The sequence below is a fragment of the Onychostoma macrolepis genome, chromosome 03 (genome assembly GCF_012432095.1).
Source record: "Onychostoma macrolepis isolate SWU-2019 chromosome 03, ASM1243209v1, whole genome shotgun sequence".
In the NCBI taxonomy this organism is placed as follows: Eukaryota; Metazoa; Chordata; class Actinopteri; order Cypriniformes; family Cyprinidae; genus Onychostoma; species Onychostoma macrolepis.
Window position 1 is genome coordinate 36,171,943 of NC_081157.1, and position 14,273 is coordinate 36,186,215.

At 38.5% G+C, this 14,273-nt stretch overlaps 1 protein-coding gene across 14 annotated transcripts in view; it reads right to left on the reverse strand.

Moving 5' to 3' along the window:
- kcnc3a (potassium voltage-gated channel, Shaw-related subfamily, member 3a) overlaps window positions 1-14,273 on the reverse strand; it is a 67,127-nt gene that overhangs the window by 19,874 nt on the left and 32,980 nt on the right. For 11 of the 14 annotated variants that reach the window (XM_058770093.1, XM_058770087.1, XM_058770092.1 and 8 more), the window contains 2 exons: window positions 10,228-11,212; window positions 5,310-5,516 (listed from right to left, as the gene is read on the reverse strand). In XM_058770093.1, the coding sequence (XP_058626076.1) occupies window positions 5,310-5,516; window positions 10,228-11,212 (1,192 nt within the window). Of the gene's footprint in view, window positions 1-21; window positions 47-2,855; window positions 4,001-5,309; window positions 5,517-10,227; window positions 11,213-14,273 lie in introns of those variants that run through there. The other 3 variants (XM_058770085.1, XM_058770084.1, XM_058770086.1) reach the window with 3 other exon arrangements.

Here is a 14,273-nt window from a genome sequence, read left to right on the forward strand (position 1 = left end):
GGGTTAAAAGTGCAGCGTTTCAACTTTCAATTTCAATCCTTAATGTCTGGTGCTCAGTCAAGAGAAAAGAGCGTGAAAGATGTATAAATAGGAGGGAGGGAAAAAGAAAAGAAATTGAGGAAATAATTAGAGGCAAACACAATTAGAATGACAAAAGTTTACTTTTGAGGGGAAAATGAGAGAAAGAGAGTGAGAAAGATAGAGATGAGGGAGCTAGTGCTATAATGACATCGCTCATATACTGTAACACTTAGACTTTGAGATATATGTAGATATATAGTGGAGGTTTCAAAGCTAGTCTAAGCAAACACTTACTTACATTTGAGCCAGAGAGAAAGATGAGATACTGATTCTAGTCTGCTGTGAATCAGGGACAGAAATTGAGGCTCAGGGCAAAAATTCCCCATTGTGAATTACTCCATGTTCTAAAATGTAATATGTTTCATAATATTGTACTCAGTGTTGGGAAGGTTACTTTGAAAATGTAATAGGTTACAGATGACCAGGGCTGGATTTAGTGAATTGGGGGCCCCAGGCAAATATAGGAATGGGGCCCTATACATTTGCACACATTTACCTAGATCAACCTTGAGGTTCCTTTTTGTCGTGATGCTTGCTCCTGCACAATGGTGCCCCATAGTTGAGTCCAATGTTTCTACATTTTTCATGTACATGTTATAATGGGACTCTTTCATTTACATTTACATTTATTCATTTAGCAGACACTTTTATTCTTTCATGTTGTAGACCACGACATAGCAATTGATTTACCGTTGAGATACAAGTTTTAACAAAAAACTAAATAAATTATAAAATGATAAACCTCACAATTGAACCTTTAAACCATTTGTTTTTTTTTTTAAGAAAAGGGATGAGTCAGATGTATAAATTATTATATTATTTAAAACGGGTTTATGTGGGTGGATTTTTGAACAAAAACTGCAGACTGGATTATTGAAAATGTACATTCATTCTCTGCCAGTAGGAGGTGTTTTTGGAACTTCAGGGCCCGGTTGCATGAAAGTCCTTAAGTCAGGGGTGTCAAACTCAGTTCCTGGAGGGCCGGAGCCCTGCTGAATTTAGATGCAACCCTAATTAAACACATCTGATCCAGCTAATCAAGTCATTAAGGCTTATTTGAAAACTACATGGTATGTGTGTTGGAGCAGGGTTGGAACAAAACTCTCCAGGAACTGAGTTTGACACCCCTGCCTTAAGTAATTTGTCTTAGGAGTATCCCTGAGGGGGAAAAATTCCCTGAGGTAAGGGATTTCTTTAAGAGCGTTGCAACAAACGTCTTAAGGGTGACCCTTACCTGAGTGTTCATACTAAGCGTTTCACGGTAGTTCCTGACAACATCTCACAATAAACTGTATAGATATGTATATCTCTGACAATAAACAGAACATAACGAAATACAAACCTAACCAACTAAAACACAAACAAATAAACGAGCGTTGCCCGTTTCTGCACTGTTTTGTGTACAGTCGTTACCGAGGAAGCCGCTTTGTTTCTAAAGTGAAAGCGCCTCCTGATGACTAATGAAGGAAATGTTGATAAATGTGAAAATTAATCCATGTCTTGATGCAGCAAACACACAGAGTTGTAAATGTAAACAGGTGGATCGACAAGAAGATAATGCATTATAAAAATCTAAACAGTTAAGCCATACATTACATTTATATTGTTATTTAATTAATGTAGGCTAATAATTGATTAATAATAATTGTTTAAATTAATATATATAATGTGCATTTATTATTTATTATTACATTTGTTTGCCTCTCTGTGCCACATACTGTATTTTGTACTATATTGTATTTTGTATTTTGCAGCTAAATTCTCAATAAAACTGTTTTCATTGGTATATTTTTCTGTTTCTGTTGTCAGACAATTTGATGAATATGAAATTTAGAATACATTAAGACTACATAACCAGCTCTCCCTTCCAAGATGTTAATCTGCACAAAAATCCTGATTTATAAACGTGCTGTCGTCTGATAAAATCAAATAGGCCACACATAAGATAAAGACAATAGCTGTGCTGTGATTTCAGCTATACTTGCATGTAAAATTAGAGAAGCAACATATCTGTGTTTTAACTGAAAGCGCAGCTCCTTTCAGCCGCTCACCGAACAGAGCAGACGCAGAGAGAGAGGTGTGTGAGCGCTGAGAAAGAGACCTCGCACTCGTCAGCTTCAGATGCATAATATTTTCATTTTTTCTACAAGCAGGATACACAAGAAGCACGTTCAACTCGGACACGCAGACGGTTGTCACAGTAATAAACACCGTAAACAGCAACCGTTCGCGTGTCCGCGCTTAATGCGCATCTCGTATATGAAAAGCATTTTAGGGGGCCCTTGGCTTTTGGGGGCCCAAGGCATTCGCCTACCTTTGCCTAATGGGTAAGTCCGCCCCTGCAGATGACAAGTTAAGCTATTTAAAATGTAATACGTAGTGTAACTATTTCAATTACTTTATTAATGTAACTGATTACATTTGATTACTTATTGATGAATTTTCTAAATTTCTAATGAATGTTTTCACCTGTTAATCATTTTCAAACATTCAAAGCAGACAGGGTTAACCTTACAGTAGGACTCAACACTGATTATTGTCAGATTTTCAAAAGACTTTCCTTTCTCACTTGAATTAAGATTATAATAATTTAATTTTAACGCACAGCCACCACAACATCAGACTTTAGCACCTCTTTTCACCTCTTTTCACATCATTATGAGGTTAAATACAGATTTAAAATAACAAGAAATAGTTTAATAGCTATGATACTGTTTTTGAAATCAAACCTTAGCACAGTCATGACAGTAAACACTGGCATCTAACAATGTTTTCAGTCTTGAAAAATAAAGCATATACATAAATGCAAATAGGAAATAAGAGTTATTAAATAAGTATGTGTCCTGTTCTGTGTCCTAAACTCCTGAAACATTGGTGTCTCATATTTTAGAGCAGTTGATGCAATTTGGGAAAGAAATTAATTAAATCTGTATGTGTGTGAAAACATTCAGATGTAACCCCCTTTGTAATCGGTAACATTTTCATAAGTAACTGTAATTTAAGTACACTTTTTAATTTATTTATTTTGTCATTAATAATTATGTAATTACATGTAACTCCCCAACACCGATTGTGTTCTATGTACATCTTGGGTTTAGTATTAAAATACTTGTATCAATTATTTAAAGGGTATTCTAAAATTTATTCGTTTAAGATATCTTATGGACTACTCATTCCTTAATTTATTTTAGAATTGATATAATTTAGAATAACAGAACTTGATGCTGCATGTTTTATTAGGTTAGAAATATTATTAAAGGCTAGAATAAATAAATTCTGGGCAAATTGAAAAAAAAGACATTGCCTATTAATACAAAAGTGACACTGTCATGACTGATTTTACTGTGTGAATTTAACCTATGCAGATATTAAATACTTAAGTTATATCAGTGTGTAAATTGTTGAACACGGAGACAGAACATATAGAAGACATTATCCCCCTCTGACTCAAAGGCATATTGTTCCTGTTTATAAGTCATAGCCTACTGAAAGTTTACTTAAGTCATGTATTTTCATAGAGACATCAACCTCTATAAAAGCTTAGTTTAGTATTGTGTACTTTAATCCTGAGCGTGGCTTAGTTATGTTTGCGTTTCATATCCATGGTTGCTCTAATGCATGAACATGCCTAATATATTCTTTTGTACAACTTCTTTATATCCTGTTGAAATATGTGCATATAAAATATTTCCCTGTGAAAAAGCACTGTGCTGTATGGAATTAATTAAATATTGAGCTCTATTGATTCAACTAATTTCTACGCTGCATCACTGGTTGCTTTTTTGAGCGTTACCTCTGATTCATTATGGTTTGATCCAAGAGGAGGCGGAATTGGCATTGAGGTCCTGCGGTAGCAGTGGCCCTTCCGGCTTGAACCAATCCTCTGCTGGGGGGGAGACTGGGTTGGCGCCTGCAGCTTCTAGTGTTTTTGTGGGTGGGGGGGGTTGTAGGATTTGGTTGTGTAGAGGAGTGTATTTGGAATACGTGGAGGTTGGTGGAAAGGTGCAGGAGTAGGAAGGTATAGTATAGAAATAAAGGCAGATGTCAATCATGCCATTGCAAAAAAAGAACAGATTCAAGAGGATGTGACGTGAAGTGTGGAAGACAAGGAGAAAAAGGGCAAGATGAGGGGATGGATGGAGGAAAAGAGACATGGGCAGAGACAAGCCAGGGTAGGAGGCCAGGAAGAGAAAGAGAATGAAGTAAAAATCAATGAATGAGAGCAAGAAAGAGCAAAGGCAAGCCTGATAGATAGACAGATAGATATATAGATTGATAAGACACAGAGAGAGAGAGAGAGAGATACAACTAGACAGACAGACAGGTATCTGGTTTTGTGTTATTTATAATTGAGTCAAGAATTTCAATTCAATTCCTGAATCTGAATTTAGGTAGAAAACAGGAATCAGAATTGCAATTTGCAAATTAAATGTAAGAGTTAAATAATTAATGTATTTTAAAAGCCTTGAAATTTCATAAAAATATGTAAAAAATTAAGCAAGATGGAAGAACAGAATGCATTATCTGTATTAAACTCCTCTTCCTGTCATTCCAATTTGAATTGCAGTTTAACTTCCTCTGGGATGTGGCCAATTAAATTCAACTCTTAAATTGAAAGAGAGCCAATTCTTTAATTCATGATAGACTGATATATCGACAGACAGACAGACAGAAAGAAAGAACGATAGATAGACAGACAGACAGACAGACAGAAAGATAGCATTTGAAGAGCTTGTTGGCCAGACGCAGTGAATTTGTTTGATATATCTGTTAATGATTTAACTTGCGCTAGGATTATTTTAACTGAAAAGTCCTGATTTTATCAAAGATTAAACACATTTAACAAAGATATGAATTGAATTATTACTGCGTGTGTGGTAAGAGCTTTGCTAATGATGAGCGGCCTTCAGAATGATTGATGTGGTGAATTATGAGGAGAAATGCGAGAGGAAAAGGCGGGAGCTATACTGTTAGTATGGATGCGGGAGAGTCTGCTTTAATGCGTATACCTCTGATGTACTTTGTCAGATGTTGCATGTATATTTGTGTATAATATATATATATATATATATATATATATATATATATTGCTACAATGTATGTGGTCTTTTCCCTAATATGCAATAATAAGCATTTGAACATACAACTTACCTTTCCTGAGCCTGTTCTGTGTGATGCACACTGAAAGTATGAGTATAATAACGTGTTTGTTTGTGGGTGCTGCATACCTTTCCTGACATTGCTGTCTGTGGTGCGGAACTCTCCGGTACTGAGAAGGAAGCAGGCCCTATCGTGGGGGTAACGCTCACGCCCCGTGCATGTCCCCAGCCCACCGGTGGCAGGACTCCTGTCATCTGGCCCCAGCACCTGATCTATGGTGGGACAGTCCTCATTAGCCAGAGCTGCGTTTGCAGCATCTCCATTCTGTTTGGAGTCTGGAAGAAAGAAAGAAAGAAAGAAAATGACTATTTGTGGTACTGTGTGCATGTGATATTAGAGACAGTCATAGTAACATGAAAAGCCAGGGAAGAGAGAAGAAAAAAATTCAGGGATGAAAAGGCATGAATAAAAAGGAGCAAAAATAGATGCACTACAAAAAGAGCAGCATCACTTGATTAAAATGGTGCAGGGGAACTCAGAACATCACATACACAAACACACACAGCATACACAACATGAATGAGTGTGTCTGAAAGAGGGAGATATGTGCATGTGCACACACACTCAAACAAAGAAGCTGCAGGGGCACTTGTTCTTATAGCTTCCGACACAGCTGTCAAATCTAATCTGACGTGAGTTACCGCTCAACAATTTACAGAAATAAGCCAGGGGCAAAGCCTGCTAAAGACATGGAGAGAGATGGAAAGAAAAAGGAGGATGGGGAGGCGAGGCGAGGGAGAAGATAACAGAGACCCGTTATGCAGTTGGACCTCATTGGAAGAAATTAAAAATATTTATCAGTGAAAATGCACATGTCCGTGAAATCTGGGAAGATGAACACGTTCACAGTTGAATGGTGACAAAGGGTGATGAATGGATGACACAAAATATAGCAAAGGTCATGACACAAGGTTCACTACACCAGATATAACTCACTTTCCTGACAGCCATTAAATGACAATCATTGAAGAGATTATAAAAAAACTTATAATACAATAAAATAAAAACCATTTATTCACCCTAGTTTCTTTAAAAATCCACATGGATTTATTTTTATCCGTGGAACACTAAAGGAGAAATCTTGAGCAATGTTCAAGCTTCTCTTTTCATACAACAGAAGTAAATGGAAACCATGGCTGGATTTTGAGTAAATAATGAGTACATTTCTGCCTGTGCCTCACATAAAGCTATTGTATTGACCCCATTCAATTTGACTGTATGAAATGGAGCAGCTCAGACAAAACATCTCCTTGTGTTTTCCACTGACAAAATGTAATCATACGGGTTTGGAATCTTGGGTGAACCTTTTAGAAACCTTCAGAATAAAATCAGTTACAGAATCAGAGCACCTCTCACGCAGGCCAAAAAACCCCCACCACACTCACACATGGGGACGGGTGACAAACAAATGACTTTGTTATGTGTTTCACACTTTTAGTTTTACACTACTTAATAAAACTTCATTAACAGTACACATAATGGATATGATGCCAGTACTGTAGGTGTCAAGGGCATGTGGGAATGGTTTGAAGCTACAGGAGGGCACATGTGCTAAAGCGTTTCCTCACAGCAAGCGTCTCAGGATGCTCATGCTCCCTTTCATTTCCTTGGGAACTTCCAGCTGTGAGAACTCCATGGAAGAGCAAAACAAAGAGGAGGAGCCGAGAACTACAGCTGTCATCCACTTAAGAGTTTGCTTGTTCCAAAAATGTTACTTTCTAAGATAAACAATCTAAAGTCATCCTATTTATAAGGATGCACTGTCATCTGCCATAATCTGTATATTTGGTGTTGAAATCATCTAAATATCGGCAGATATGTGGCAGTAAGCAGAGTGCTGTTGATTTGAAACCTTTTGCTTATATTATAGATCAAATATAGCATATGCTAATCTGAGAGGCCGTGACTAATCTGGCTCATGTTATTCTTAGCATGGGGTATGTATATATGTGTTGTGCTCAGTAATGACAGACGGAGCTCTCTTGGCTGCATGAACTCACTGGCTGACACCTTCACATGCAAAAACGGCGAAAAAATATGTTCTTAAACAGCTTTTTAATCTTGTTTTACTGTAAAACATCCTTACATCAAGAAAAACTTTACTTGAGAAGCAAAATATTTTTACTGGATCAATAAAAATATACTGATTAGGAAAATGTGTTTCTGCAGTGGGTGTGCAAATAAACTGCACACACAAATAGTACTGTAAGCTCCATGTCAATCATCTACCAAAAGCTGTTTGCTAGTTTCAGCATCATTTTCCCTTCTCTTCTGATTGGGTGGGATGTTTTCTGGTAGTCTAAGATACTGATTGGAACGCATGAAGCGTAATCCTGCTATAATTTTAATAACCTTCCTGTTCTCTGTCAAACTCGGCCGTGACAGCGTAGTTTTGCATATTACTGCTCTCAAATATTTGTGTGTGTAGACATTACACAATATTATATAAAAGACCCAGTTTAGGTAATGACAGTTCATTATAAAGAGCTGTAAGTGATGATCACAGGCATTTGAACTTTCTTGATGGGTGAGATGGAGTTAGTTGACATCACACACAAAAATACACTCACTTGAAGTGTTGTGCGTCTATAGCATTTTTTGTTCATAATATAGCTATTAATTGCCTTAAAGCATTAGTTGACTTCCAGAATAAACATTTCCTGATAATTTAATCACCCTCATGTCATCCAAGATGTTCATGTCTTCATTTCTTCAGTCGAAAAGAAATGAAGGTTTTTGAGGAAAAAATTCCAGGATTTTTCTCCATATAGTGGGCTTCAATGGGAGCCAATAGGTTGAAGGTCCAAATTGCAGTTTCAATACAGATTCAAAGGGCTCTACACGATCCCAGCCGAGGAATAAGGGTCTAATCTAGCGAAACGAATGAACGTCATTTTCTAAAATAAATATAAATTTATATACTTTAACCACAAATGCTCATGTTGCACTAATTCTGCCTCCACAACTTCACGCATTACGTAATCACGTTGAAAAGGTCACGCCAAGTAGGTAGTACCGAACTCCATCTGATTTTCTCCACCAACTTAAAAATCGCCCAAGCATCATTGTTTTACCCTTTTTTTTTTGTAAAGGGCGTTTGATTTAGTCTTTGCACATTCACTTTGTAAACACTGGGTCGGTACTTCCGCCTGCGTCATGCGTGAGTGACCTTTCCAACATGATTGCATAACACCTAAGGTTGAGCTAGAGTAAGATGACCATTTGTGGCTAAAAAGTATATAAATTTGTCTTTTTTTTTTTAGAAAATGAGCGATTGTTTTACTACAGCAGGGATCGTGTAGAGCCCTTTGAAGCTGCATTGAAACTCCAATAGACCTATCGGTAAACCCCTCCCCTCGTACACAGATGAGCCAATGACAGTCGAGTATCAGTTGCACGGGGAGCAGAACTCGGATATCTTTAGGTTTCAGCGCCATAAAGAAACATTGGAAGATCCGAAGCTTGCATCGGTTTTATGGGGTTTATGCTTCAAAAACGGAAAAACGATGGCCTGGGGTACTTGTAACACTGATTCCAGGTATCCTGAGAGGATGGGCAATATAATTTATTTTATTACATTTCCTGAATCCAAACAAAACAGAGCAAAATGCCCCCAAGTATTCACCCCCAATACAAATGAAGACAAAAATGTTCATTTTCTGGTTGTCATACACTGATTAAGTTACAATTTTCATCTGCTCAAGCAGAACGTTAATGTTATCTTGTGCTTTAGCAAGGTATCTCTGGCTAAAACTAGCTAACGTTAAATTTAGTGAGTCCATGCTAACGTTCAACCTAAGTAGCGGACCGTTCTCGCGTCTTGTACAGTGTAGGTCAAAAACACATAAACTAAGGTCTACATTTCAGTGCCTCTCCATATTAAACCGGTTAAATGTGCATTAATTTAATCGTACCCTGCGATACATGAACAGTGTTGATCCTGCATGTTGTCATCCGAGATCATGATGACTGACCGTAATATGAGACTTCTCCCGCGTGCATTGTGATCAGTAAACCCTCCTTTGAGTTACCCACTGTATTTATTTTTAAATATTTTATAAATCCCTCCATAGAATATTTAATTCCCATTTGGTGGCCTTCTGTGTCCAAAATAGTGCAAAAACATCGTGGGACAAGGTTTTCACACTGCAGCTGTCTTTGTAAGACAGTGAGCAACTCCCTTTGTTTGTTTGAGGGAGAAACAGTAACTAAGGGGGGCGGGGCTTACCGATAGGTCAATTTGTACCTTCAACCTGTTGTTCCCTGTTGAAGTCCACTATATAGAGAAAAATCCTGGAATGCTTTCCTCAAAAACCTCAATTTCTTTTTGACTGAAGAAAAAAGACAGGAACATCTTGGATGACATTGGGGTGAGTAAATTATCAGGAAATGTTTACTCTGGAAGTCAACTAATCCTTTAAAGTGCGGTCACATTTGTGAAATTTAAGGCAAAAAAAACAAATTATCGCTTTTCACTAGCATAGCAATGTAGAAAGCACAGCTCACACAGTAGTCACTTTTAATCTGTGTGATAAATTCAAGTGACCAACTGTGTGGGAAATTTTTTCGCCCTCATGCCAAACTCCCAATCATGAGGTCACGATTTCACCCGCTAAATTTCACAGAGCAACTGTAAATGTGAACGCACCTTTATTGTTGGAAATGCAACCGGTAACACTTTAGAATAGGGAACACTTATTCACTATTAACTACGACTTTTCCCTCAATACATTCCTAATTTTCTGCTTATTAACAGTTAGTAAAGTAGTTGTTAAGTTTAGGGATGTAGAATAAGGTCATGTAGAATAAGGCATTAATATGTGCTTAATTACTACTAATAAATGGCTAATGTTCTAGTAATATGCATGCTAATAAGCAACAAGTTAAGAGACCCTAAAATAAAGTGTTACCCATGTAACCTAGTAGTGCAAAGAAATGTCACACACACAAACACGTAAACACATGGGTTCACTCACACACACACACCTGCTCTGTTTATCTCTATGATTTCCTCCTGTGCAAGAGGACAGTCTCCTGCCATGCTTCCAGAGACCACCATACTGCCCAGCACATTACCCATGATCCTGTGCGGCGAGGCAGTGGCCATAGCCAGGGCATCTGGCTTGCAGTAGTTGGGCGATCCAGGCTGTGGAGCCCGCGGGATGTGCTTGTTCTTCTTCTTGGGCAGCTTCTGCTTGGCCATGGCCAGAGAGTAGTACATGCCGAAGTTGTTTACAATGACGGGCACAGGCATGGCGATGGTCAGCACGCCCGCCAGGGCGCACAGGGCACCCACTAACATACCAGACCATGTCTCTGGATACATGTCTCCATAGCCCAGTGTGGTCATGGTGACCACTGCCCACCAGAAGCCGATGGGGATGTTTTTGAAGGTGGTGTGGGCGCTTGCCGTGGGGTCTTCCGGGTCGGCACCGATGCGCTCGGCGTAGTAGATCATGGTGGCGAAGATGAGCACACCCAGAGCGAGGAAAATGATGAGGAGCAAGAATTCATTGGTGCTGGCACGGAGCGTGTGACCCAGCACTCTCAGCCCCACGAAATGGCGCGTGAGCTTGAAGATTCGCAGGATTCGGACGAATCGCACCACGCGCAAAAAGCCCAGCACATCTTTCGCCGCTTTAGAGGAGAGGCCGCTCAGCGCCACCTCCAGGTAAAAGGGCAGGATGGCTACAAAGTCGATGATGTTCAGCGAACTCTTGAAGAACTCGGCCTTGTCCGGGCAGAAGATGACACGGGCGAACACCTCGATGGTGAACCAGATGACGCATACGCCCTCCACGTAGGTCAGCCACCTGTCAGTCACTACCTCAAACACAACCTCCTCCCGCGTGACGTTCCCCACCGTCACGTTCTCTGTCTTATTGTAGATGGTGTTGAAGGCTTCGTGTGTCTCCAAGCAAAATGTTGAGATGGAGATGAGGATGAACAGGAGCGAGCCGAACGCCACATACTGGAAACAGAGAGAGGAAGACAGAGAGAGACAGAAAGACACAAAGAGAGATGAGAAGATGAGCACATTAATATTATACAGTGAAATCAGTGAGATCACTTTTGGAATAAAGAACTAGTACAGTGCTTAAAGCTGAAGTGTGTCATTTCTGTGGCAGAACTGCAAAAATAACGACAGTCTGATCTAAAACATAATCAACATCATGACTTTTTCGTCTCTGCAAACTGCTGTTCTACTGTAGATAAGGAGTCTTTAACAGGGGCTCTGCCAAATATTGTTTGATACCAAACTAAAGTTGTGTCCCAAATGACATAATATACACTATGTATTTTTTGAAGGTTATTTTCTCGTCCAGTGTCTGATAACCGGAAAGGAAAGCTGCGACAGTGAAGCGCATGAAACCATTCCACACTGAGGATTTTTTTCAGTTAAATATATGTACGGTCCAGGTATTTGAAGTGCTCTTTTTCTTGTCGAATTTTCAGTGTGAACACACTATACTCACACTATTATTAAATGGCATAGAATAGTGCATAAGTACGTACATTGGGACCTTACTTTTTATGTTCCAAGCTAAAGCTAACCTTGAGAAGCTGAAATTCAAGTAAACATTTAATTCTTCCTGCCACATTAGTATATAGGCTACTACGTAAAATTTAAATGTAACAATAATAGTTATTTTAATGGCTTTACAATTTAAGTACCATAGTCTATGTGAATGTATCGATATAATACAACATGTGTTATTATAATATAGACCAGGCTTAAACTGCAGTGCTCAATTTCAACAATATGTAACAGAGAGTCCATGCTTGGTCTCATAATACAACAAAAGGTCTTTGGCCTGAAAAAGATTGAAAAACCCTTTTCTATATAGATTTTCTAAATCAAATGGCATGCCAGCCTTCCCGTTCTGTGCTTAAAGCAATAAGTTGTTGGCATCAGGTAGACAAGCGCATGGAAAGACCCTTGAAAATAAAATAGTCTACAGAATAAGCACTTTAACATCCAGAGGCTGCTGTGATGCAGTTTGGACCACTGCAGAGGTCCTTCACAATAAGAAGGAGGTGTACTACAGATAGAGGGCGCCAAATACTACAACAAAACAGCAAAAGTGCTCTGAGAATAGTGGGAATGGTGTGAATGCAGCAGTCTCATTGACACGCTGCACCGAGGAAACACCACAGGGGAAGAAGATGGGGAAAAGCAGACTTTGTGAGTAAGACGAGGAGAATGGATGATGGAGGCAGACAAAATGAGAAGAGATGGTACGTATACAAAGACCTGTAATGGAAGGGGATAAAAGGAGAGAAAAAAAAGAAATGTATATTTAGAAACAGGAAAAAAAAAAAATCTGAGAGCATAAGGAAATGGAAGGGGGAGAAAAGAGGAAGGGAGGGGCCAGTGAATTATAGCAGTGTGCGCTGTGCGTGGTCACCATTCTGAAAACAGAGATGTCATGTTGGCTCTCCTGCAGATAGATGTGCATTGATTGGCTAGTGCACGTCTCTTGTTAAAGCCCACAGCCTCTTCTCCTATCACCTGCAATCAATATAATCTGTTTATCTCAGTCCACCTCAGTGCCAGCATCCATACTATAATTTATTTATTTTTTTTATGTAGCCCGACATTACAGCCATTTATTTGGAAGTGTAGGTGTGTGAGTGTGTGTGTGTGTGTGTGTGTGTGTGTGTAAAACACTGCTGCTGCTGCCATTCCCCCTCTGCAGTGCTCACATTATTCTCCCCACTCCCCGCTCCTCATTTCTCCCCCTCCTCTCTGTCAGTCCACACTTGCCCCTCCTCCCTTTACTGGGGTAAACCATTCCTTTTGCAGAGGACTATCTGTCCACCTCCTTTTCTGGCTCCTCTGCACTGACAGTCCACCTACCCTGTTATCATTTTTTTCTGTGGATTTTCTGCAAGTTGCCCAGATGTCCCACACATTTCATAATGACATGCCAGACATTTACACTACAAAAATCATTTTCATGATCAGTATTTTCTAGAAGCAAACAGTTTAACTTACTCCACCTTTTTTGAGTAAATATCACTACATTTTGTTAGATTTATGCTTAAAATAAAAAAAAAAAAACCTTGCTAACAGGGTTAGAAAATGTAAAAAAAAAAATCTATTCTCTGAAAAGAAAACTATCTTCATTCCTATTTTATTTGTTAAAGTTTCAATGAAACAGACGTATAGACAGATTTTTTCCCCTCCGTATTGTGACGAACATCTGAGTGAAATCAATAATGGGAAAAGAAAAAAAATTAGGGAGGGGACTTGATTTCATCAGTTGTTGATTGGATTTTAAGCTGTGGCTGTTGTGCTCAAATGAATTAAATATTATATTTTTATATTAAACATTACAAATACATAGGTGATTTGTTCTATAATGTGATATAATATAAGATCTATAATATGCATTTACCAAAGAAATGAATGAAACAGGTGAATTTTCATTTCATGCCGACTTTATAAATTTATCTTATTGGTAAATGTATCTTATTTTAAAGATAAGTATATAGTATACTATATATATATATATATATATATATATATATATATACTATACAAATATACTAATTATGAAAAATATTTTTTCAGTCTAGATGCACAGACAAACCACTTTCAGTACCAATAAAAAACAATAACACATGAAGAAAACAGACACAGACACAAACACAGTCACTTAACCATTTGAATTAAGACACCTAAAAAAACAGTTTTAAGGACATCTCTCAAATAGCTGCAGTCAGGTCAATCCTCCCATGACGAACGAGGAGCAGTCAAATGAAGGACTGAGGCATCCTGGGAGAATTAACTAATTCCCCAACCCGATTAGCATGAACTAATTTAACGAACCCATCTTGTCGTGCCCTCAAAATCCTGATGAGGGACCCGTTTGTGTGTCAAGCAGACACTACCACGCACGCTGTCACCAGTACTCCACACGTTCTGCTCCAGATACAATCTCTCAACCCTCTGATCACAACTGAGATGTATTGATGGTAAAAATAAGATATAATTCTAATTTGACAAGAAATCAGTTTTCTGTAAT